At 36.1% G+C, this 26,404-nt stretch overlaps 1 protein-coding gene across 1 annotated transcript; it reads left to right on the forward strand.

The window, feature by feature from the left end:
• The first annotated feature begins 2,099 nt into the window (after positions 1-2,099).
• ADAM29 (ADAM metallopeptidase domain 29) lies at positions 2,100-24,683 on the forward strand. Its single transcript, XM_088791727.1, has 2 exons — positions 2,100-2,203; positions 21,577-24,683. Exon 2 carries the CDS (start codon positions 21,733-21,735, stop codon positions 24,574-24,576), a length of 2,844 nt encoding a protein of 947 aa, XP_088647853.1. The 5' UTR covers positions 2,100-2,203; positions 21,577-21,732; the 3' UTR covers positions 24,577-24,683.
• The last annotated feature ends 1,721 nt before the right edge of the window (positions 24,684-26,404 follow it).

The following is a 26,404-nucleotide window of genomic DNA, read 5'->3' on the forward strand; positions in this document are numbered from 1 at the left end:
TTGGTTTGTTATTTGTGTGTGTGTGTGTGTGTGCGTTTCATATGGGTTTCATTTTGAGCTGAGATTATATCTTTTTAAAACACTGAAAGATTTTTAGTATTTTATTTTTATGTAGTTATTTGACTAATGTTCCCTTTATACAATGCAATTTTCTGTTTTTATCTGATATACATTATTTATAATTTTAATTCAAACATATTTTTATTAATTTTGAAATAACACTGCAAGGGCTATTATTATATAACTCTACAAAGTAATATTGAATGTCATAATTGAAACATTATTTTGCATATCCAGAATTGCTTTTTATTTTGGTTAGATTAAAAAATATTTTGGTTGGTAATCTTTCAGTGCTTTCCTTCAGTAACATGACTAGGATAGCAAGGCATTTGTTTAGACAAAACCTCATTGAAGGGCTGAAACAACCACACTCAACCACTTCCCTTGTTCCTGTGAAAGTCTATAAAAAACAAATTGAGAAATAAACAAAATCGTCACAGAATTAATGTCATTGAACACCAAGCACTGTTCAATATTAAATATTGTAGTTGGAAGTATGTTAACTTGGACATTTCTTCAAAGAGAGGAACTTTGCTAAAGTCAAATAATTTGATTGAAATCATTATCTTTCAAAGGTTTTTGTTTAGAAAAGAAATCTGTCTAAATCTTGGTATTGTGAATCTTCTCAGTGAAACCGCGATCACATGGTTTATGAATAAAATACTTTGTGGTACAAGATGTGAGGCTAAAAACCCACAAATTCAACAGATAGTAATTCAATAAGATATTGAATTGTGTCAACATTGTTAGTCATCTTGTAACTAAAAATCATTTATCGCTGCATTAGGGCTCATTTTTTTTTATATATTAATAAAAATAAATAAAAGTACAGGTAAAAGGCTTTATACTTTTTTAATAATAGCTATTTTGCACTTTGATATCTGAGTTATTTCCTATTATAAATTCATATTGAAATCCATTTCCAGAAATGACTTTCTGTTTTTCATTACTTTAATATTCTAATTTGTTCAAGTCTTAAAATGTTTTGGGCTCACTTAGGAAAACTGAGGTAGCTAGATATGTCACACAACCAGCACACCAGGCCTTAGTTCTAAGTAACCAAGAGGAAATAAATAAATGAAGCAAACAGGGCTTTGCACCCCTCAGAGAAGAGATTTTTTTAAAAAAAAGCCAACAGGCAGCAATGAAAGGGCTCTTAGAGATAAAAGAGAGAATAATAAAAAATTGTTTCTTGGCAGTTATAAAATAAAGTCATAATTAATGATTTTAAAAACCACATTGATATTGCAAACCATAAGTTCACTTTTTTTCATTGAGTAAATTGGAACAAACTGCAGTTTCAACCTTCAAAGTATTTTCATAACACTTTCTCTTGTATTTTTAACTTCGTCAATGAACTTTAGATTTGAATTTTTGTCTTTTCTCATTAGTTACAAAGATAATTACTTCCTTGCTACACACTGACAGAGGAATAGACTTGAGTGTCTACAAATTGTTTATTGGTAATGATTTAGGATATTTTTCTGTGAGTGAGGATATTTTTCTGTGAGCTGGGATCGTGTCTCATGAAACCAAAGAATGGAAGCTCGGACCAAGGAGAGGCAAGGAATTGTAAAAAAGGACAGTTTATTAAAAGCAAGGAGGAAAGAGTCGCAGCTCTCTGATCGAGAGGGGGATTGCCCTGTGTCTGAGGCAAAAGTTCTTACTTTTATACCTTCTTCCCTTGCCTGCTTGGGGAAGGGGGCTGGCACCTTCTAATGGAATTCATCTATCAGATTTGTCCTGTTTGCCCACCGTAAAGGGATTAACGAACCCATTCCTATTTATCAGATCTGTTCTTTTTGTCTGGCCTAAAGGGATTTATGAGATAATTTATTAACCTCAAGGAGCATTCTTATATCTTTGTCCTGGAGTGAAGGAGCCATTCCAGAACCTGGAGTTTCAGGATATGGCTGCCTTTTGTTTATTCCACCAGGGACCTTCTGTTTACCTAACAACATGCTAACTAACCTGTCTCAACCCACCCCCTCTCCCACTCTGAAGACTTAATCCTGACTGCCTTTAGGGAATAGGTGCAATGACCGCTCTGGCTGCTTCAGGCTGAGAAGGGGCGTAGAGAGACCAGCAGCTAGGGCTTGTCCAGAAGTCTATCTAAGGGTCCTCGGTAGATGAACAAATCCAGGTAAGGATTGTCCTGTAGGCCATCATAGCCAACCAGTGGGTAGTCTTTAAGCTGAGACACATTGTAGGCAACAGCATGAGCGAATGCCTATAATAATGGATAAAAGGAAAATGAGAAAAGTTTCCTTAAGCCCCACTAAACTGGAAAGCCAGGAAGTAAGGAAGGAAAAATCTAGGCCGAAGAATCTTGTTTTTAGTTTAATATTGGAAACTATATTATGAATTTGTTGAACTTTATCTTTAATTAACTGTAAATTATCAGAGAGATTGAAACAGCATAACCCTTTAAACGTTTTACATCCTTGATTGTGTTTGAGAAGTAGATAATCTGTGGCAGCTCTGTTTTTGAGAACTGTTTCTCTGACCTGCCCTAACTCTTGTCTCATGGCGAGGATAGCCTGTGAGGTAGTGTTGAGGGCCTTTGTTATTGAGGAAGCTATTTGACTAATCTTTATATTTAAAGCAATGGTTACAGCAGGTACTACAAAAAGAGGTAAGGATGCATACCCAGCGGGGCTGAATAAATGTATATCACTGTTATAACTGGAGTCCAGAGTAAGTTTATTATGATGTTTAACCTGATGAGACTTTTGGGGTAAAAAGACAGTTAATCTCCCCAGACAGCAGGGCCGCCGATGCTGTAAACTGGGAGATTATCTTCCCACAAATGAGAAACCATCTAGCCGGCAATTTGATATGTGCATTAGAATTCATAGAGGTGGTAGAGCTACAGTTTAAACTGTTACCACCTGAAAGATTAAAGCATTGGTTGGAGCAGCTAGTAAAATTAATACATTGATTAATTAGCCGGAGTTACGGCTCTTTTACCTTTACTCAGCTCTAGTGTTTAGGTGAGAGCTATTAGCTCAGTTGTGTGCTGGCCCCAGAGGGAAGGCTTGTATTGTCTAAGATATCTTGTAGAGTAACTACGCAGTAGTACACAGTAGTCTCTAAAAGTTTTCACACAACATTAAGCCTTTTTTTTTGCAGTAAAATGTCAATTCAATGGGGAAAATCACAGAAATGGAATGTGAGTGGGCAGGAAAGTGGCAGATGAATTTCAGTAAGACTTTGATGATTTCTCTTCTACCTTACTGTTTGTGGCTCCTGTTTCTTTCTTTCTTTCTTTGTTTTTATTTTGAGTGTGTGTTTTTTTCATTTTGTTTTTTGTTTTGTTTTTGTTTTTTTGTTGTTTTTTTGACCTCCGTCATGACTATTCATCCTTCACACTTGGGGTCATATTGGAGCTCCTGCTTTCTGGATCCACTCAGAAATCACTGTTGATTTTTCTCCCCTACAATTTCCCCACAACATGCTATCTAATATTCATCCTTCTTTTCCCCCCTAATTTCTGTAACCATTACTTATTGAAATTGTTTTTTGACTGTTTTTCCTTCTTTCAGTATCAACTTTATTTATCAGTGTGATCAATGCCTTCTGAACCTACAAGAGGTTTTAAGGGCCTGACCAGTCATGTCATAACGAGTTTGTTCTCTGTATGGAGATTCTTGTGGCTGTTGTAGTGGTTGGTCTGCATAGATTTAGTTATAGTGGAATATCTATGGAATTTCTCAAAATCCTGATTAAATATCAAAAGATATAACAAACCTTTACAGTTGCCACATATAAATATCTAATAAAAACAGCATAAGTGAAGTTATAACTTCCAGTTATAAAATAAATAAGTCATGGGGATGTCATGTGCAGCATGGCAACTATAGTTAATAACAGTGTATCGCATATGTAAAAGTTCTCATCAAAAGAAAAACAGGGTTTTTTGTAACTATGTATGGTGGCAGATGGTAACTAGACTTATTTTGGTGTTCATTCTGCGATATATACAAATATCGAATCATTATGTTGCATACCTGAACTACAAAATGGGGTGGAGGCAGAAAGCTTTCATAGGATAAAGGATTAAGAGCAGGAAGAGAAAAGCAAAAAATACCAGATTGACTAGGGTCACACAGTCAACCTTGTTTGGGGTGAGAAGACACAAAGTTAGCTTGGTGTTTGGGGGTTGGCTGCCTGGATATACTGCATTTCTGGTCAAAGGGAACATTTACAGGGATATGAAAGTTATCTAAGCTTTGGTTTGCTGATGTGGCATTCCAGGCAGGAGCAGTTCCATCTTGGGCTTAGAAAGTATTTCAACATATACAACTTAAGTACCATATTAATTATTAAAGATTGCTAAAGGCACCATTTTGTTGTGCCATTTAATTATAGTGCTTTGGTTGATTTATTTTGATGAGCATTGTTGCAAAAGTGTAGGGTTTGTTTTTTAATATTCTGTTATGTACTTGCATAATGTTAGTTTCTCATAAAATATAAGTGGAAAAAAGCACATTTCCTATTGATAGGATACTTATTTAGAAGAATTACATAAGACTTTCAAAAACTTGATTTAAAATAAATGCTGCAGGTTAATAATAACTGTACTTTCTTGACATATGATAAAACTTACTCAGCTTACTGAAAGTATATTTAAGAAATGATTCTTAATTGAAAATTCCTCTAGATTAGAAAACATGCCTGTACCATAGAACTCTTTTGAATTAGACCTTGTAAATAATTACTAATGGTGACAGTAATAAAATGATGGCCTTAAAATGTTTTACATTTCTCTCCACAGTTTTAAAGACTCATTTTATAATTCAAAAGTTTATTTATTTTTGCTTACACACTAAAATTATTCTAAATGATATAAATTGTTACTCTGGAATAGTTCACAAACTATTGAACAGCTATAATTAAGTAATTAAAGGTAAGAAAGCAAAAAATAAAGTGTCAATAGGTGCTACTCTTTCATATTGTAAATTTGTAATTATTCCACTTCATCACAAAAACCTTTAACTAACTTTTACAACTTTGTCTCTTATAACTATAAATGAAAAATCTTTTCTATAATAATGACTGCTACAGTTTTCATAGTAGCAGAATTGTTATTATTGATGTTCATGAAATACTTATTGGGTCCCTCCATTATAAGAACCAAATAGTTTTGTTATTTCAATATGTTTTCTTAACTTTAAAATTATATGATTAAGAATTATGAATATATATACACATATGTGTATAATAATTGCCAACATGTTGACTTAATCACAAGTAATAGGGCAGGTTAGTACTCCCAAGTCATGTTGGGGCTTGTTCCTCCATGCTCCCACTAATTCTCTGGGATCTAGGCTCTGTTCTCTGTTATGTAGGGGCTATGAACTTTATTATTTCAGCTATCCATGTGGAGTTGTCAACGTAGGATAGAAGTGAGAGTTGTTACATTAGATGATCCATGGTCAATATGCAGAAAGTTGTTCTTAGAAAACCTATGCTTTCAGATAAAAAGGAAGAATAACCCATTTATAGCAGCTGCCTAGACAACACAGGGTATATTTTGGCCAGGAAGGGTCTATAAGAACATAGTGTTGGCCACCATATTTTGATTGATCTTCAACAATAAATGCTCTCAAGACTTGGTATTTCCCTGATAGTAACCAAGCTTTTCTACTCTCAGGGCCATTTAGGCCAGACAGATCCTTTCCTTACTACTACACATAACACCTCTGAGTTTTAATTCCATCTCCCTCCTTCTCCAGTTGAAGTGCTCTCTTTCTGATGCTCAAAAATGTTTTAAAAGAAAAAAATCTTAATATTAATTGTGCTGTAACAATCTTACTTCTCCATAAAATCGAATCTGAGTTGACCTGTGAAAAATGACCTTACTAAATCCTAAACTTGAGAATTAGCTAGTAAAAAATCAGTTGAGATGAAAGAGAGAGAGAGAATATGTTAAATTGGGTCGCAGGAATTAATTGTTGGGGATGTTATTGAGTAAGAGATGTACCCCTCTCTGTAAGCCTTGTCATTCTGCTTGTAACGACCCTGGACATTTATGTTTCTTTGATGACTTCCAGATATGGGAAGGAGAGAATAGGCTTTTTCTTTTCTTTTTTTCTGGGGGGGGGGGGGGGAGTGGTATCAGGCTAATGATAACTGATCGCTGATGCATTAATTGCATTGTGCCCAAAAATATATATATTTCTATGAAGTGCTTTTTTACTGATTCTTCATGTAGGATAGACATTTGTGAATTTTTAACACCAAGAAAATTTAACACAATAGGTTTTGTCTATAATTTAAATGAGGATTTGTTTTAAGTAAGTTGAGTAACACATCATGTGCATTTAAATAAACTGTACTGCACACTATATATTCAGTATTTCTCTGAAAAGAATTTATTATAACAAGGAAGAAATTTTGTATAATCATACCTTTTAATATCATAACAGCATTAACTAAAATGAGATTTGTCCCCTTAAACATTCCCCAGCTTCACAAACCAACATTGGACATAGCTTGATAATTTTAGAAAGATATCTCTCTCTCTCTCTCTCTCTCTCTCTCTCTCTCTCTCTCTCTCTCTCTCTCTCACACACACACACACACACACACACACACACACACACACACACAACCTTCTGTTTCCCTTTGACTTTTTTTTTTTAATTTATTGAGGTGACAGTTGTTAGTAAAATTACATAGGTTTCAAGTATACAATTCTGTAATGTATCATCTATATATCACATTGTGTGCTCACCATCCAGAGTCAGTTCTCCTTCTGTCACCATATATTTGACCCCCTTTACCCTCTTCTACCACCACCCACCCCACCCCCCCATTACCCTCTGGTAACCACTAAACTGTTGTCTGTGTCTATGAGTTTTTGTTTCTTTATTTGTTTGTCTGTTCCTTTGTTGCTTTTCAGTTTTATATTTTACAAATGAGTGAAGTCATATGGTTCTCGACTTTTTCTGTCTGACTTATTTCACTTAGCATAATAATCTCAAGATCCATCCATGTTGTTGCAAATCCCTTTGACTTTTCAAATAAGCTTGAGGGCTAATCACGTTTGAGAAGTAAAATGACAGTTTTTTTCCTTTAAATTACTTAAGAAAGGGAAATATAAACCTATTGCATTACTATGTGTTTAACCTGAGAATAACTCATAAAAATGAACCACATATATAGAGATTGACATATAGACCTATAGATATTTATAGATAGATAGATGATAGATAGATAGATAGATAGATAGATAGATAGATAGATAGATAGATAGATAGATAGATAGATAGAAATGTAATCCATTGGTGGAATCAGTGGAAATATTTCTCAGTGTCTTGCGAGTGATTTCAACCTGAAATGATATTTGCCCCTCTTACTCAAATTCTGAGTTTTATAATGTTGTTAATTTTAAAAGTTGATGTATTATATGACTTGATATTCTCATAAATAGAACCACTGTTGACAAATTACCTGCTACCAAATATGAAATTATTATTGCTGGTTTCATCTAAATAAATTCATTGTTTTTGAAATTAGTGTTATGAATCATATAATTAATAAACACGGCATGACCTATTATTTTGATTATAAGCATTCTGTCCACAAAAATTGATTACAATATCATGCAAAAAATGGAAATAAGAGAATATAATTTAGTATTATTTTCTAATTTATTCAATGAATTATTATCATCTCCTAACTATTCTACACAGATAGTGGTGAGCTGAGTTTCTAGAGAAAATGGCTTTGTTTAACATAGTATTAGAAAATACTTCATATTTACTTCAACCAAAATGATAGCAAAATCATATAAAAACCAACTGCTGAGTTCTGATCTCATCTCAGAAATATGGAGAACTAGATTGTGCTTTCCCTTCCCTTAAAATAAGAAAAGAAAAATTAATGCAAATCAATGATTTTTCCAATTAGACAATGAAGGTTACAATGGAAAAAAAAATAAAATCAAGGATGTGAAAACCAAAATCAGGGAGAAACAAGATCCAGGAATTTGCCTCGAGGCTGCTGAATGGCATATACACTGGTAAGAAAAATCAACTAGAAGATTTAAACTAATTGCTAAAGTCTGAGTGTGGGTAAACATGGAAGCTGGAAACCACATGGGAACATAGGCAAACATGAGTTTGTACCCTTTTACAAGCTTTTCCTCCAGGGAAGATTGAAGAAAAATCCTAAGAAAGCCTCTCTCCTGGTACTGTCTGGGGAGTGACACATCAGCCAGTGCCTAATATCCACCCCGTCTCATCTTCTTTATATGCCCTATGGAAACAAACTCTTAATATGCAAAGTCCTCAAAACCTGTTGTCTGAGGGCACAGATGGGAACTGACTGTAGTTGTAGAGAAAAACAAGAAGAAGAAAAAAACAAAGAAACACCTACCCCTTGGTTCAAATGCATACAAAGCCCAGCAATACCTCTGGAGGAAGCGCAGGCCTCACATCTGGGACCCGTGTTAACAGTACCTGCCTAGAACTGCAGCTTAACCAGAACTTCAGAGAATGACCCCTTCTCTCTAGCTTCCAACCACCATACTCACAGGATTCCAGTAAAAATAAAAGTAGAATATAGCTGGAAGAGATGCAAGAGAGAGATCCTTTCTGGTGAGCAGCGAGAAGTGAAGAATAAACGGTGAAATTTTATATAGAAAAAGAGTGAAGCTAAAATTGACAATGACAGTAAAGCTACATTAAATCCTACTTAGCCAAAGCAGGAGACTGTTCTTGCAAAATCCCTTCTACAGACTCTTCCTTAATTCCCCAACTTTACCCACTAAACAGAAAGAGTATTAGCAAAATAGTTGCACTGTTTGCGCTAAGAAACAAGGGGAAAAAATAAAGCAGGGTATTTAATGAAGTTTCTCCAAGGGAGAATCAAGTGACCAATTTCCATTTATTTCCTCTAAAAATCAATAAAGGATCGATTTCTCTAAATACTGAAGAAAAGTCTTGTAAATTTTTGATTGATAGGCCCTATGACATCTGTCATAGATCTTGACACTGGTATCTAACCTCTCCCTGGGAGCCAACAACTATTTGATCCTGTGCCAAGTACCTCAATAGCTTCCAAACACTTTGTATGTCCTAGCCCACTGTCACCCTCAGACCTTTGAGAAACATTCTCTCCTCTTTGTGACATCACATCCGCTAACTAAATGGGGTGATGTGGGGGATTTACTGTAAAATATGCTGTCTTGATGGCCTCTTCCTGGACTTTCCTGAGGACACCTTGATCAAAATCAGGTCATAGATTCTTTAAACATTGATTTTCCTGTATTCTTAATAGAAGTTGATGGTCGAAGAAGTAATCATACTTCTAGGCATAAATTATGCAGATTTTCCTATGAGTTTCAGACTGAACCCTCCAAATATCTACCCTCTAAACCCAGAACCAAAAGAAGTACTAAAATCAATCAGATGACAACCTAACAGAGAAATGAGTTATTAACTCTTGTACTAGTCCTTGTAATACTTATATTATTGTAAGTTAAAAAAGAAAAATAATATCCAAAGGGTAGCGATATAGATTTGTTCAGAATCTCAGGAATATAAACCTAATAATCATTCCCTACTTCCCTGTGGTACCAAATCCAAATATGCTTTTATTTTTGGTACACCATGAAGCTGCATATTTTATAGCTATAAATGTGTTTTCTGGTTTTTTTGGTTTGTTTTTTGTTTGGGGGTTGTTGTTTTTTGTTTGTTTGTTTTAGCATCTTTTATATTCAGAGTTCAGAGTCACTTCTTGGCTTTCTTCTGGGAAAATCAATAAATTCCTCAACCAGGACCCTCAAGAATCTTACATTTCCCTATATTTAAAGTTCATTTGAGCTCTAGAACTGACTCCATCTATCTACATATAGTTTTATCTGTACGTAGCTATATAGTTTAGCTATATACCTTCCGAAGAGAAGTAAAAATTTTGTCAAAGTAAAGTGTATTCCTTGGGGCATAATTTATCCCAAAGAGGTAAATTTCTCACTCCTGAAAAATTGTAACAATTCAGAATTTTCCGATGTTAATAACTAAGAGATCACATAGATGATTTCTGGGTCTCATTGGCTATAGCAGATAATGGGTCCCCAAATGTATTTATTTCCATTTACTACACAACAAATTAGCACAAACTTAGGTACTTAAAACAACATACATTTATTATGTCACAATGCTCGTGGGTCAGGAGTCCAGACATGGCTTAGATGAGTCCTCTGCTCAGGGTCTTACAAGCTGAAATCAAGTATTAGCCACACTGCATTTCTCTCCTGGAACTTAGTTCCTTGTGATTATAGCACTGAGGTCCTCAGCTTCTAGGGAGGACCGCTCTCTACTGGCAGGTTTCAACATGGCTGTTTCTTTCTCTTTGAGGCCAGCAGAAGAGTCTCTTGGTTTTTATGGCTTTCACCTGCTTAGGTCAGTCCTACCCAGAATAATGTCCCTTTTGAATCATTCAAAGTCAACTAATTAGAGACCTCAATTACATCTGCAAAATATTTTCACCTTTGTGATATAACAAATATCTAATCACACAAGTGACATTTGTCATGTTCACAGATCGAAACTACATAGAAGGGAAAGGGATTGTACAAGCATGTGCACAGCAGGAAATTTAGGGGGTGATTTCAGCATTCTGCCTAGCACACCAATTTTCAGAAATTGCCTCAATATTGTATGACGTAAGCAGGTCTTTGTTAACCAAATCTTTTACCTGGGAATTTAAGTATGACTAGGCATTTTGTGCTTTAAAAATCAGCCCTTTAACAACTACTTATTCATGTCAATACATAAGAGATTTGAACAAGCCCTTGGTGTTGACTCAACTTTATGGAATTATCATAGATCAATATCATGCAACTTTTTTCTGTTGACCCAGAATCAAAGTCTTACTCATCTAAAGCTGATAGCAGCAGTTGCCAACGTGGTGGAGGCTTCTCCTAATATGACCTCTCTATTTAGGGTCTGTCTTAAACTTAATGGTCCTTTATGTTGCCAATCTTTGCTGCCCACTGAAAACTTGCAATATTTCCCAGTGAGAAGGCTTGCTTCCTATGAAGTCGTATTACTTCCTCCCTCCTTCCATTATCATAATACTTTTCTTCCATAGAAGAAGGGAAGCTCATGACTCCCTAACTGCTGTTTGTTAAAACTCTAATACATTCATTAAAACACTCCTAATAAGTTTATTAAAAATGCCTAAAATCTAGATTTAATCTTGTTTGTTTATAAGTAATATTTTAAGAATAAAACTAGAAAAATATCAGGCAGGATACATTGTAATAGATCTCAGCTCACCACTAGAATATGACAAACATCTACCCAGAAGACAGAATTTATTGTTGCCTCAGTAGTTTCTTGGCTAAATAAAAAGAAAAGAGTTTATATATACAGTCATAGAAAACAAATTTTTTTGGGGGGATAGTCTATTATTCTGAAAGCTTTAGAGAAAATCAAGGTGCTTCACCTAAATAACAATCCTAATTTAGAATCTGCAGCAGATTAGAGGCATTTTAATAGCTCTAATGGTTTTCAAGGAGTTGGCTATTTTCAAGATAGAAACCCATTCAAAGAGAGACATGAAAGCAAAAGGAAAAGCCCTATCTAAACATTGTTCCAGTAAGCTGTCCTTACCAAGATTCCAACCATCACTATACTGAAAGGACCACATCTCTGAAGAAGCTCAAAGAGAATATTAGGGACTATTACACAATGCCAGCCTTTAGTTGCAGAGTTTAAAGAAGGCATTTATTACATGGAAATAATCCCTTCCACACTTAGAGTGGCAGCTTGTGTCCTCAACTGAAATCTTAAAAATTTTTTACATGGTATTGCCCACATATCTAGGACAAATTGGCCCCTGGAATCGATCAACATTAGTGAGGAAATAAATTTTGTTGATTGTTGTTCATGAGTGGTTCCAAAAATTTGTAATTCTATTTGACAAACCCATGAAGGCATTTTGACCAGAACCAGATCATTGGATGATCCCCAACAGCTGATATTCAGTTGGCGGTACAAAAGCCTACTGGCTGTTATCCAAAACCTGAACAGGGATGTGTTGTTACCTGTTTGATCCCTACCTTAAGGATAGTAGGCAAGGATATCACCTAGCATCCATTTTGGCCCATCAGCATCAACTCTCAGAAAAAGAGTTAGTTACATAAATTGTAGTCCAATTCTCTCACATTTCATCCATAATTACACACACACACACACACACACACACACACACACACACACACACACTTAGGTGCATACTTTATATAAGGAAATATCAACACATCCCTAATGGTGTATTCTACATACGTACATAATTAGAATTTTTTTGTTTATTTCTCACTGCCTGCAGATGTGTTATTTCACATGCTTATCACAAGGTGCTAATTAAGATTAAGTAGGGGAATCAACCCATATATGGGTCAATTATTTTGACTATACCTGGACACACCCCCTTCATATAGTATCGTGATATGCTGCAGATGTGCTGAGTCCAGTTATAACTGTCAACTCCCAGAAAACAAAGCATACAGACAAAAACCTCAGAGCCAACATTAAATATTTATTGGTGGCAGCATCACATTTATCCAAAGTCATGGCACAGTATAAAGACATGGGTAGGATACAAATTGGCTTCATCTTTAAATGTATAAATAAGTCATTTTATTTCTCCATATGAAGGTATGTGGTATTTATTGTCATGATTTTCATAATTTGCTTTAAAAACAACTTTAATAAGAAAATTATAGCAAGTTAAAAGTCTATAATATATATGCAAAAGTACCATATTTAAAAATGAAAAACATGACACTCATGCAAAAAAATAAATAAATAAACAACTTTAAAGTTTGGATATGAAAAAAAAAAAAAGGATACATTTTAGGAAGTCATCCAAGACAAATTTAAGGAAGTCAAACAAAATTTCTTTTGTTTTAATAGAAAAGCATAAATATTTGAAGGCCTTAGATAAAAAGCAGTTGAAAGGAAGAGATTGAAAATAATAGATGAAAGGTATTACATAATATTTTCTACTTGATTTTATGAGTGGAATTGTCAGAACCATATATATGTGTATATATATATTTACTAAAATAACATTAGTAATAATTTTCAGGTAAACAAAGCACATAATTAAATAAAATAGATTTTTAATTTAGATTTACATCTAATTTGGATATATGAGGTCTGACAATTAAGTTCGCAAACTTGCCACCATATGCTTACCTTGGCAGCACTGTACAAACAGCTCAGTAAGTTTTCATGATGTTGGTATATCAGTATCTCACAGCTGTGTTCATGTTGACATGTGGCAGTGTCTTGCTGAGTGGCATTCATTATTATTGTTGTGTGCCGTCGCGAGAATGTGTGAGCTTAAATTAGAGCAACGAACAAACATTAAATTTCTTGTTAAACTTGTCAAGAGTGGAAGTGAAATCAGGGACATGTTAGTTTAAGTTTGTAGGGATAATGCCATGAAAAAAAGGGCAGTGTACAAATGGATTAAACGTTTTTCTGAGGGAAGAGAACACGTCACTGATGGAGAGAGGTCAAAGAGGCCAGTAACAAGCAGAACTGACAGAAACCTTGCAAAAATTCATCAAATTGTGCATCAAAATCATTGGCTGACTGTGAGAAGCATAGCAGATCAAGTAAACATCAATAAAGAAGCAGGAAAATCTTCACTGAAAATCTTGGCATGAGAAAGGTGTGTGCAAAACTGGTCCTGAAGAAGCTCATCAATGAACAAAAGCAAAGAAGAGTCAAAGTTTTCCAAGACCTTTTGGCAAGGCAATGCAATGTTTTGGGCCGTGCTGTCACTGGTGATGAAACATGGGTGTACCACTATGACCCTGAAACAAAGCGTCAAAGTGCACAATGCACGTCAGCCAATTCTCCACTACCAAAAATGTCCAACAGTCCAAATCAAGAATAAAAATGATGTTGCTAACCTTTTTTGATATCTGAGGGATTATTCATTATGAATTTGTACCAACTCGACAAACAGTTAACCAAGTTTACTATTTGGAAGTGCTGAAAAGGCTGCATGAAAATATTAGATGACCTGAGCTTTTCGCCAACAATTTATGGCTTTTGCATCACAGTAATGCACCAGCTCACGTGGCAATGTCTGTGAGGGAGTTTTTAGCCAGTAAATAACAACTGCATTGGAACACCCTCCCTGCTCACCTGATATGGCCCCCAGTGACTTCTTTCTTTACCCAAAAACAAAGGAAATATTGAAAGGAAGACATTTTGATGACATTCAGGACATCGAGGGTAATATGACGAAAGCTCTGATGGCCATTCCAGAAAAAGAGTTCCAAAATTGCTTTGAAGGGTGGACTAGGCACCGGCGTCAGTGCATAGCTTCCCAAGGGGAGTACTTCGAAGGTGACCATAGTGATATTTAGCAATGAGGTATGTAGCACTTTTTCTAGGATGAGTTTGCAAACATAATTTGTCAGACCTCATACACGCAGCATGATTTTGTTTATTGGTTTCCTTCCTTCAACTTTTAAAACTCAGAAATTGAAATTAGACTCTCTACCTGAGTTTCCTTAAAATACACTTGATTACAGTATCCTTTACTTAGAAACAGTGGGTTCTTTCCTACTGTGCTCAGGAGAAAGTACTGCTGATTTCGACCACTTCTTAAGACACATCTTAATCTAGTCTCACACTATATAGCCAATTACCTCTAAAATAGTCTCAGCATTCTCTTCAGCATTCCCTGTGTACTTTAAGTAATTCCTTTTACCCAGAAACCCTCTTCTATCCCTTCCCTATGAATTTGTAATGAGTCAGTGTCTCATTCTTCAAAGTCATTCCATCATTCAAAGTCAAGTTCACACTTTTCCCACTCCATGAAGTTCCCTGCAGCTGTATTGACTGTGGCTTCCTCGTCATCTATACACACTGCATTCAGTAGTGGGTTTGATCTTAAGATATATTTACTTGCATTTTTGCTTAGTATTCCCATAAATATACTCAACATTGAGTGTAATGTTAGCTATGAGCTTGTCATATATATATGGCCTTTATTTTGTTGAATTGTATTACCTCTGTACCCAATTTGTTGAGAGTTTTTATCATGAAAGGACATTGAATTTTGTCAAAACCTTTTTCCTGCATCTGTTTAGATGATCATGTGGTTTTGATCCTTTATTTTGTTAATATGGTGTATCACAATAATTGATTTGTGGATCTTGGACCATTCTTGTACCTGGAGTAAATCCCACTTGATCATGGTGTATGATGCTTTTAATGTGTTGTTGAACATGATTTGCTAATAATCTGTCGTGGATTTTTGCGTTTGTGTTGATCAGGGATATTAGCCTAGAATTTTCTTTTCTTGTAGTGTCCTTATCTGGCTCTGGTATCAAGGTAAACTGGCCTCATAAAATGAGTTTGTGAGTGCTACCTTCTCTTCAATTTTTCCAACAGCTTGAGAAGGATTGGTATTAATTTTTCTATAAATGTTTGGTAGAATTCACCAGTAAAACCATTTGGTCCTGGGATATTTTTGTTGGGAGGTTTGTGATTACTGCTTCAGCCTTATTACTCATTATTGGTCTGCTCAGATTTTCTATTCCTTCATGATTCAGTCTTGGTAGGTTGTATGTTTATCCATTTCTTCTAGATTGTCCAATTTTTTGGTGCATAGTTGTTCATAGTAGTTCCTTATGATCCTTAACATTTCTATGGTATCAATTGTAATGTCTCCTGTTTCACTTCTAATTTTATTTATCTGAGTCTTCTCTTTATACGTCCTTGATGTATTGATCCCTTTTTCCTTATACAATGACCTCTGCAGCTGGCATGGACTCTCTGGTCAGACTTCCTGGTCAGGTGAGACTAGACACTATCTCAGCAGTTGAGCTGGACTTTAAATTTGCTTCTCTCTGTGTGAGGGGCAATAGAGTGGGCTCTGCAGCCACTATGACCCATTGGATGGGGATCCAAAGCAGGCAGAACTGCCCCAAATCCCTGTCCGATGGGGCCACCAGCATGGCACTGCAGATGAAAAGAGCCACTGCCTAGATTCTCTGCTTGGGTACTGTGAGAAGCATAGCAGTATGGTGGGCTATGCAGCTGTTTGGATTCTCTGGTTAGGCTTCCTGGTCAGGCAGGGCTGTGGGCTATATTCAGCAGTAGGTGGAGCTTTGAGTTTATTTCTGTGCCTGGGTGAGATCATAGAAAAGCTCCACGTCTGATACAGCTCACTGGCTTTTGATCAAAACTGGGCAGAACTGCACAGTGAGTTCTCCAGCCAGACAGGGCCACTGGCTTGTCTCTGTAGATGGGCAGAGCTCTGCTCAGGTGCAGCTGCAAGGAGGAATGGGTTCTGCTAAGATCTTAGCACTGGTTGCTGTAAGCTCTTCTCCCTTCTCCATTTCTCTCTGGTCCTTAGTGGTCAAGCCCTGATTTCCGCAGTGATCCCTGTGAATGAGACCCAAGCAGGCCACCTGGGAAGTATCCTGTAATGCTGGGGAGCTGGATGTATACCTTGGGCTCTGTTTTCTCTCCACTGCAGAAAATGTAGGCCCAGGTTGGCCCTCTCACTGAGGTGCAGTGCTGGCCTGGGGGAGGGATGATGCAGCCAGCATAGCCACTCTTTTTACCCTTCTAATATGGCCTTTCTCAGTCTCCGTGTTCCAGGACACTGCTTCAGCCTCACCCCCCAGGTTCTGGAATTTTCACAGTGGTGTCTTATTTATGGATAGTTGCTAGTTGGTCTTCTGGGGGCTGGGGGTGGCTAAAGTCAGGAACAACCTATGTTTTTACGTTGATGACATCCGATTCTATAATGCATTTTCAATTTAAGTTTTGTGTATGGTGTGTGGTAAGAGTATAAATTCAACTTTTTGTATGTGAATATACTATTGTTCCAATATCATTTGTTGAACAGATGATCCTTTCCTGAATGAATTGCCTTGGCACCTTTGCTTTGCCAGTCAAAAATCGAATGACTTTAAGAGTAATGATTTATCTCTAGATTCTCACTCCTGTTCTGTTTATTTCTGTGTCTATTCTTATGCTTATACCACACTGTCTTGATAACTGTACCTTTATGTTTTTAAATCAGGAAGTGATAGTCCTTCAACTTTGTTCTTTTTCAAAATTGTTTTGGAGAGTCCAGGCATTTGTGTTTCCATGTAAATTTTAGGATCTTCGGGTTAATATCTGAAAAAAATTCCTGCTGAAATTTCGATAAAGATTAAGATGACTGTATCAATTGGTAGTGATTTCCATCATAATAATATTGAGCCTTCCAACACATGAACATAGAATATCTTTCTGTTTATTTAAATCCTTTTTCAGTTTTGCTCAAGAAAGTTTTGTAATTTTCAATGTACAGATCTTGCATTTTTTCTTAAGTTTGTTTCTAAGTATTTTAATTCTTTTTATGCTATTGTTAATTGAATTGTATTCTTAATATCATGTCCATTGCTTATACATAGAAATAGATTTGATTGTTTTTATACTGTTCTTGTATTCTGTGATCTTTCCATACTTGTCTTAAGTTCTCATAGGTTTTTAGTGCATTCCTTATTATTTTTTATATATAGGATCATGCCATTTGCAAAGTTTTATTTCCTCCTTCCCAATCTGGTTGCCCTGCTCTAACAGACAATACAGCACAACATGTGGAGGAGGAGCCCTCCAGATGACAAATTAATGAACAAATTATTCCAGAAAGCCTAAAGAGTTGCTATAAGAAAAATGATGCAGAGCCAGGGTTGAGGCGGAGAATAATGAAATAGAGAACAGGAGTTGGGGGCGGGGGCAGGGCATTTGAGGGTACTTTTTAATAAGCATGGACTCCCTGGAGACCACCCCTGGGTAGGAAGAAACCCAAAGTTTCAGTATCCCACTTCCAAGTTTCCTAAGTATCAGTTAATAGTAGTACTAGCTAACACAGGGTGCTAAGAGAGAAATCTGGAGGGAGTAGGAGGTTTGAGGAAGGAGAAGCTAACATTTTTTATACTTGGAGATCACATGGATGACTTATTTGTCTCTTACCCTAAAACTTCTCTTCTATAGCAATGTTTCTGTAAATCTTACTTAAACAAGTTTAGGTTTGGACTTAAAGTTTCTATTTAACTGGGATTTTGTATATGCCTCTGAAGTATTTTGACTATAAAAAGGTTCATATCACTAGGAATTTTTTCTTTATATGGCTCAGTCTTCTTTCTGAGTCCTTAAAATTGCCTCCTCAGTTGCTCACATTTTGTTAAGAGTTCAGTGTGCTAACTTATCAGGAGTGGTCCAATATAATAAAATTTCATCGGTTTGTACATATATTTTCAAAGTTCCTAAACTAGAATATGGGATACATAATTTCTCTTCAAATGAATAAAACAACTTAAAATTTAGAGGCCCAACAGACAAATATAAACTCACTGGTTAAAACAGTACAATATAATAGACCACTTTTCAACTATTTGCTGGTCAAAAAAAAACAAAATTCATACAATAACTGACACATTCTGTTATACCTGGATCATACCTGGAAAAATTAACATTAAAAATTAATTAGGAAAAGACAAATCTACTTAGTTTAATAGCATTGAATATACTGATACTTAAACTCATTCTTCTAATTTGGCCTAGAACATAAAAAAAAAAAAAATTAATAGGCCCAGTTTTTTCTCAGAATAGTTAGGAATGTTCTCTTACTTTTACTCTTATTTCCTGTCTAATGTTCTGGGAATGAAATGTTATTACGTACATAGCCATTTATTGAAGCCAAAAAAAAAAAAAAAATGAAATTCTCATGTTCAAATTTGCTCCATTAGAAACTGGTTTGATTAAAGTCAGGGAGAAACTGAAAAATACCACTGAGGGAAATGTTGCTGACCTGGACTACTAAAATGGAAGCTCTGATGGAAAAACAGCAACAGATACCAAACTGTCATAGAGTCCCAAAGAAAACGTCCTCTGCTCCACAGCTAGCATCTCAAGATTAGAGGAGCAATAAATAACTAATCTTGTGTCTGTGGGTAACCTCAGCCAACCTGCAGAAGTGAGACTGCTCAGGCCACTTGGATAACTGTGTGATAGTCAATATATCTATTAAATGTACTCGATTTTTTTTTCCATTACCGTGTCTCCTCTTCTAAATGTTTTTTTTTTTTTTTTTTTTTTTTTTTTTTTTTTTTTTTGTCTTCATTTGCTGTCAATAGTCTCACAACAGTGCTCCCTCACACAGGAAAACAATTTATGTGTAGATACTAAAAGACTTGTGTTTTTCTTTGACATTATAGAATTACAGGTAATTATTGATGGCCTGGATTTTTAGAAAAAGAGTTTTATAATAGAGGTGAGGTGGTCTTTTAAACCAAGAGTAAAATGAAGAATCCTTGGGCTAGCAATATAAACTAATTGGACTGAATGTCAACAATCATAAAGGGAATGTAGATCTTTAGCCACAGGTACTGCGAAGAAGTGCAAAAGGTCAGAGTTATGATGACACTGTGCAAATGAGCAAAATTGAGTTGAGAGGGTTTGAAATATCTGCCGTGCATTTATCTGTTAGTTTGGGAACTTCTAGATATTCCAGTTCTGAGTTTGTTTCCCCCTTTTAAACTTCCCCTAGCCATAAGGTTCTCTGTGTTTGGTTGTTGTTTTCGTTGTTGTTAAAATTCTGTCAGGGCTGCCACTTTGTTGTAGAAGAGAAGAAAGCAAGTGTCGGCATCAATCAGTTTGGTTATGTTAGCCATTCTAATAACTGTATAGTGATAGCTCATGGTCTGATTTTTCATTTTCCCTGTGGCTAATTATGCTGGTGATGTTTTCATGTTCCTATTATCCATCTATGTATCCTCTTTGGTAAAAAATTTGTTTATGCCTTTTGACCATTTTCTAATTGGATTGCTTATTGTATTCATGTTGACTTTTGAAGGTTCTTTATATATCATAGGTACAATTTCGTTCAGGTATGTGATCTGAAAATATTTTCTCCCAGCGTCCCTTTTCATCCTCTTAACTAAATATTTTGCCTAGAAAAAAATTTATTTTTAGTGGTGCAATTAACTTTTCCTTTAATAGATGAATTAGTGTCAAGTCTAAGAACCTAAATCATGCCTAGTCCTAAATCATGAAGATTTTTGTCCCATGTTTTTTTATAAAATTTTGTAGTTTTGCATTTAACATTTAAGATCCATTTTGAGACACTTTTGTTTAAGATATGAGTTTTAAGATAAAGTTCATTTTATTTACCCATCATCAGTGTTCAAGTGTTCTTTTTTTATAATTGCTATTTCTTTGCTGAGATTTTCTATGTTTTCATTTGTTTCAGGAGAATCTGTAATTGCTTATTGAAGAATTATTTTATAATGCTGCTTTAAAATCCTGGTTAGATAATTTCAACATAGTCTTCTTCTCAATATTGGCATCAGTTAATTGTCATTTCTCTTTCAAGTTATAATTTATTTTTTCTTGGTATGACAAGGGATTTTAGATATGTGAAGGGCATTTGTTTGGCTACAGACATTACTCAGGAAATGCCTAGGGCAATCTTTTGAATTTTATTTCATTTTATTTCTTTTCATTTTGGTAAGAACATTTAACATGTTGTGTATCCTCTTAAAAATTTTTAAAAGTACAATTTATTGTGGTTGATTACTGGTACGATGTCAAGCAGCAGATCTATAGAGCTTATCGATCCTACTTAACCAAAACTTTATGATTGCTGATTAGTAACTCTTCATTCCGCAACCCCCTGCCATCCCTAGTAATTCCCATTCCGCTCTTTAATTCTATGAATTAGACTATTTTAAATACCTCATATAAGTTGAATTACACAGTATATGTCTGCATGTGACTGGCCTATTTTATTCAGCATAACGTCTTCAAGGTTCATCCATGTTGTTACACATTGCAAATTTTTTTCTTTTTTAAGGCTGAATAGTATTCCATTGTGTGTATATACCACACTTTTTTATCCATTCATCTGTTCATAGACATTTCAGTTGTTTCCACATCTTGGCTATTGTGAATAGTACCACAATGAACATGGGAGTTGTGGTATGTCTTTGAGATTCCGATTTCAATCCTTTGGGATAAATACCCCAAATTGCTAAGACTGATGTCAAAGAGTTTACTGCCTATGTTTTCTTCTAGGAATTTTATGGTTTCAGGTCTTACATTTCAGTCCGTAATCTATCTTGAATTTATTTTTGTAGATGATTTTTGAAATGTGGTGTAGTTTCATATTTTTTGCATGTATCTGTCAAATTTTCCCAACATTTATTGAAGAGACTATCTTTTCCCCCTTTTGTATTCTTCCCTCTTTTGTCATAGATTAATTGACCATATAAGTGTTGCTTTATTTCTAGGTTCTGTATTCTTTTCCATTGATCTATGTGTATGTTTTTATGCCAGTATCATACTATTTTGATTACCACAGATTTGTAGTATAATTTGAAATCAGGGAGCATGATACCTCCAACTTTGTTCTTCTTTCTCAGGCCCTCTCATAACCACCTCATCCACATATTGCTTTTTGTTTTACTTATAGGGCTAATGCTCTAATGGTTCAACTTTGCCAGAAGACAGATACTTAATGATTAGCCCTGCACACTGACCAGCTCAGAATAAGCAGCCAGACCATCTGTGACTCCCAGCCCTGCTTCCTCCTTCTCTGGACTAATGATTCCATAATGGTGGCTTCATAATGACTATGACTGAAGCAGTGCTATACATACGAATCATGCTCCTGCTACACTGGCTTGGGGTGTTTCTGTCCTTTTCTGGACATACCCGGACTGAACACTCCCAATATCACAGTCCTCCAGAAGTGGTGATTCCCTTGAGGGTAACAGGCACTGGCATCGGCATGAAGCTTCCAGGCTGGCTCTCTTACGGTCTGCATTTTGGGGGTGAGAGACACATTATCCACATAAAGGTCAAGAAGCATTTGTTGTCCAGACACCTGCCAGTGTTCACCTACTCGGACCAGGGCGCTCTCCTTGAGGACCAGCCTTTTGTTCAGAATGACTGCTATTATCATGGTTATGTGGAAGGGGACCCAGAATCCCTGGTTGCCCTCAGTACCTGTTTTGGGGGCTTTCGAGGATTGTTACAGATAAATAGCATTGCTTACGAAATTAAACCCATGATTTTATCTACCAAATTTGAACATCTAGTATATAAAATGGATAGCAAGGAGACTCAACACCCAACCATGAAATCTGACTTTATGGAAGAAGAAATTGTAAGCCAATTTGAGTTTCAAGAGATTGGTAATTCTACTCTGAAGCAAAGTTCTTATGAGGGCTGGTGGGTCCATAGGTTCTATATTGAAATAGCAGTGGTGATTGACCATACTCTCTATCTTCATTGTGAAAAAAATATCTCAAGGTTGCAGGAAGACCTATATGTTATTGTAAATATAGTGGACTCCATTTATGAGGTGATGGATCTTAAAGTGTTATTGTTTGGTATGGAGGTGTGGACTCAAACAAACCACATTCAAGTAGATGATGCAAAGAGATCTCTGAGACTGTTTTGCGTTTGGAAAGCTAACAACCTTATTTCCCGCCTGCCACATGATACTGCGCATCTTTTTATACACAGGACAATAAGAGGATTAAGTGGTTTAGGTATGGTTAAAGGAATATGTAAATCACTCTATGGTTGTGGAATTGTGACTTTTGTAAACAAATCCTTGACCATTATTGGAATTGCATTTGCTCATCATATAGGTCATAATTTGGGTATGACTCATGACAGCGTAGTGTGTAGATGTGGAAGGTTTAAATGTATAATGCATCATGATAACCCACCAATAACTAAATTTAGCAATTGTAGTTATGCCTATTTTTGGGACTATTCAATAGTTACGGCACAATGTTTGCGCTACACTATACATGCAAAGGACATATTTACACGGCAGCGCTGTGGGAATGGTGTTGTCGAAGAGGATGAGGAGTGTGATTGTGGACCTTTACAGCATTGTGCAAAAGATGCCTGTTGTCTGTCAAACTGCACTCTGAGTTTTGGATCTAATTGTGCTTTTGGGCATTGTTGCAAGGACTGCAACTTCTTACCATCAGGGGAAGTGTGTAGAAAGGAGGTCAATGAATGTGATCTTCCAGAGTGGTGCAATGGAACATCCCATATGTGCCCAGATGATGTGTATGTGGAAGATGGAATTCCCTGTAATGACAGTGCCTACTGCTATGAAAAGAGATGCAATGACCGTACTGCACAATGTAGGCAGATTTTTGGCCAAAAGGCAAAGAGTGCAAATCACAGTTGCTACAAACAAATAAACACCCTAGGTGACCGTTTTGGTAACTGTGGTACCCAAAACTTTTCATATTTAAAATGTAATAGCTCGGATATCTTGTGCGGGAGAGTTCAGTGTGAGGACGTGGCTGAAATTCCCCTTCTGAGAGATCATTCTACTGTGCATTGGACTTACTACGACGGCATCAACTGCTGGAGTACTGACTACCACATTGGGATGACCATACCTGACATTGGTGAAGTGAAAGATGGCACAGAGTGTGGTGCAGAGCATCTCTGCATCCACAAGAAGTGTGTCCATATATCTGTCTTGGATAGTAATTGTTCACCTACGTTCTGTAACAGAAGGGGAATTTGCAACAATAAACATCACTGTCATTGCAACTATATGTGGGACCCTCCCAACTGCCTAATCAAAGGCCATGGAGGTAGTGTTGACAGTGGTCCACCCCCTAGGAGAAAAAAGATAAGCAAGATTTATCTGTTAATATTTTCACTTTTATGGTTGTTAATTTTACTATGTTGTCTTTTTTTTCTTTGTATGAAAAAAAGACCTAAGGAAAAAGAGCAAAAAGTTGAGCCTCAACCTCAAATGAAAATGGTTGAGACACAACAATCAAAAGAAAAACAAAGTATTCCGATTCAGCAAGAGAAAGCCGTACAAAATATTCCAATTCAGCAAGAGAAATCCCCTCAAAATATTCCGATTCAACAAGAGAAATCCTCACAAAATATTCCGATTCAACAAGAGAAAGCCGTACAAAATATTCCGATTCAGCAAGAGAAATCCTCACAAAATATTCCGATTCAACAAGAGAAAGCCGTACAAAATATTCCAATTCAGCAAGAGAAATCCTCACAAAATATTCCGATTCAACAAGAGAAAGACGTACAAAATATTCCCATTCAACAAGGAATATCCTCACAAAATATTCCCATCCAACAAGGAAAATCCTCACAAAATATTCCCGTCCAACAAAGGAAATCTTCACAAAATATTCCCATCCAGCAAAAGAAATCCTCACAAAATATTCCCATCCAACAAGGAAAATCCTCACAAAATATTCCTGTCCAACAAAGGAAATCCTCACAAAATATTCCCATCCAACAAGCGAAGTCCTCACAAAATATTCCCGTCCAACCAGGGAAATCCTCACAAAATATTCCTGTCCAACAAGGAAAATCCTCACAAAATATTCCTATTCAACAAAGGAAATCCTCACAAAATGTTCTGCCTCAACCTGCAAAACAAGGGCAAAAATTTTAGTCAACCTAAAATGTCATTTTCCCAGAGTCAACTTGGGAAACAAAAGCAATCAGTACCAAAAAAAATGTATCCAAATAGGTATTCATTAAAAAAGGTAATTCCTAGTATGTTTCTACTTACTCTTCATTATTTTAAACAATTAGAGGGTTCATTTTTCCTAAAATTTGTTTCTTTAATTTTCTGGAAAAGGTGTGGCACATGGATGGTATACCAGTTTTCAAGTTACTGCTTCTCAGCTCCAAAGACCCTTATCGTTTTGTACTCTATGTTGGTAGACATTTCTGTTGTACCAGCCCTCTTCCTATAGGGATCTGCAATAGGGAGAATGAGTTGGGAGTTTGGAGCACTGGGAGATCTGTTTGCTTCCTGTATGCCAGTGCTATCTCAATAACAGATTTTACACTGGCAGTTATGCTTAGTTTCAATATCCTTTTTTTTTTTTTTTTTTTTAATTCATTCACAGCCAACCTCATTGCCAACCTGAGAGATACCAGCATGGCTGTCTGACGTGTTACTTTCAGAGATCTGGGTCCCAGGTCTTTGCGCTTGCTACCAATATCCCAAATCTTCTACACCAGCTTAGCAGTACCTACTGTCAGAGCTCTGAGACTCAGATCCATGGGACCAGCCCTACAGTCCTCTAGATTCATGTAACCCTCATCTCTTCCCTTTGTTCCTCAGTTCTGTGAATGGAATCACCCTCTTACACTTAATATTTCATGGTTATGAACCAGTTAGTAGCACAATGTCTCCTTTACCTTGGTTTGTTCTTCAATAGCTGTTCACCTGATTCTTTATATTTAATTCTATCCCTCTAAAATCACTAATGTGGTTTCTCTTTTTCTGACTGGTGACTGTTACAGTACTGATCTTGGTATATTTTTTTTAAAAAGCAGGAGTAGGAAGTATCAAGTTTTTATTTGTTTAAGGGCATTCCTTACCACTGCCCTTTACTATCTTGGGAAGTTTACTTAAATTTACATCAAGTTTCCAACAAAATTAGAAAAGACAGAATAACATTAGCAGTTATCTCTCAATTGCTGGGTTTCTTTGGTTATAAAATGTGATAAAGAAAATACTTCCAATTTTAGGTAGGTCTTGGTAGGCAAGTGATTTTTCTGAAAATAACTACAACTATGCAATGCCAAATAAAATTTTTTTAAATTTATATTTTCAAAGTATCAGAGAGCTGTGGAGGAAATGAAAATTTAAAGACTTAAAAATTACAGAAAAGGGAAAACAATTTGAATTGTTAGTGCTTATTTCCCCTGGAACAAAAATGGTTGTTCCCTGGAACATGATAATTCTGAATTTAAATTAAGGATCAAACTTGGCCCACCCAGTTAAAGTGCCTCTGTTAAACAAAGAGAAACCTGAAAACCTCTTAGTGTGTAGAAGAGATTAGATTGACAAATTATGTCACTATGCTAAAGGTCTGGGTGCTCCCTGCATGAAAGCCAAAACTCAAGGGACAAGATTGGTGGAAAGAAAAATACGTTTATTCAAAATGCCGGCATTCTGAGTGGATGGCTTTTGGACATTCGCCTCCCCCCCACCCCCACCTCCAGCATGGCCAAAACGGTTTTATAGGCAGATAAGGAGAGGTAGAACAAAGGAAAGGGGGAGTTGGTCACGCAATTCCTGGAAAAAGGCACTTCCCAGAGGCTGGTTTGTTTCAGGGATAGGAGTGGATCTTATGCAGATGTGAAAACTTCTTTAAGTCAGTGTCCTGGAGATTTCCTTGAAGAACCTGGGTCATGAGTCTGGTATGCATATGGTCTGGAGTAAACAGAACCACTGAAACTGGCATGCACGGTAAATGTATAGT

The sequence above is a fragment of the Rhinolophus sinicus genome, chromosome 15 (assembly GCF_057876585.1).
Source record: "Rhinolophus sinicus isolate RSI-liver-muscle chromosome 15, RSI-T2T, whole genome shotgun sequence".
Classification (NCBI taxonomy): domain Eukaryota; kingdom Metazoa; phylum Chordata; class Mammalia; order Chiroptera; family Rhinolophidae; genus Rhinolophus; species Rhinolophus sinicus.

Coding starts and splice junctions, on each gene's coding strand:
- ADAM29 (XM_088791727.1), top strand. CDS start 21,733: ATGACTATGACTGAAGCAGTGCTATACATACGAATCATGCTCCTGCTA.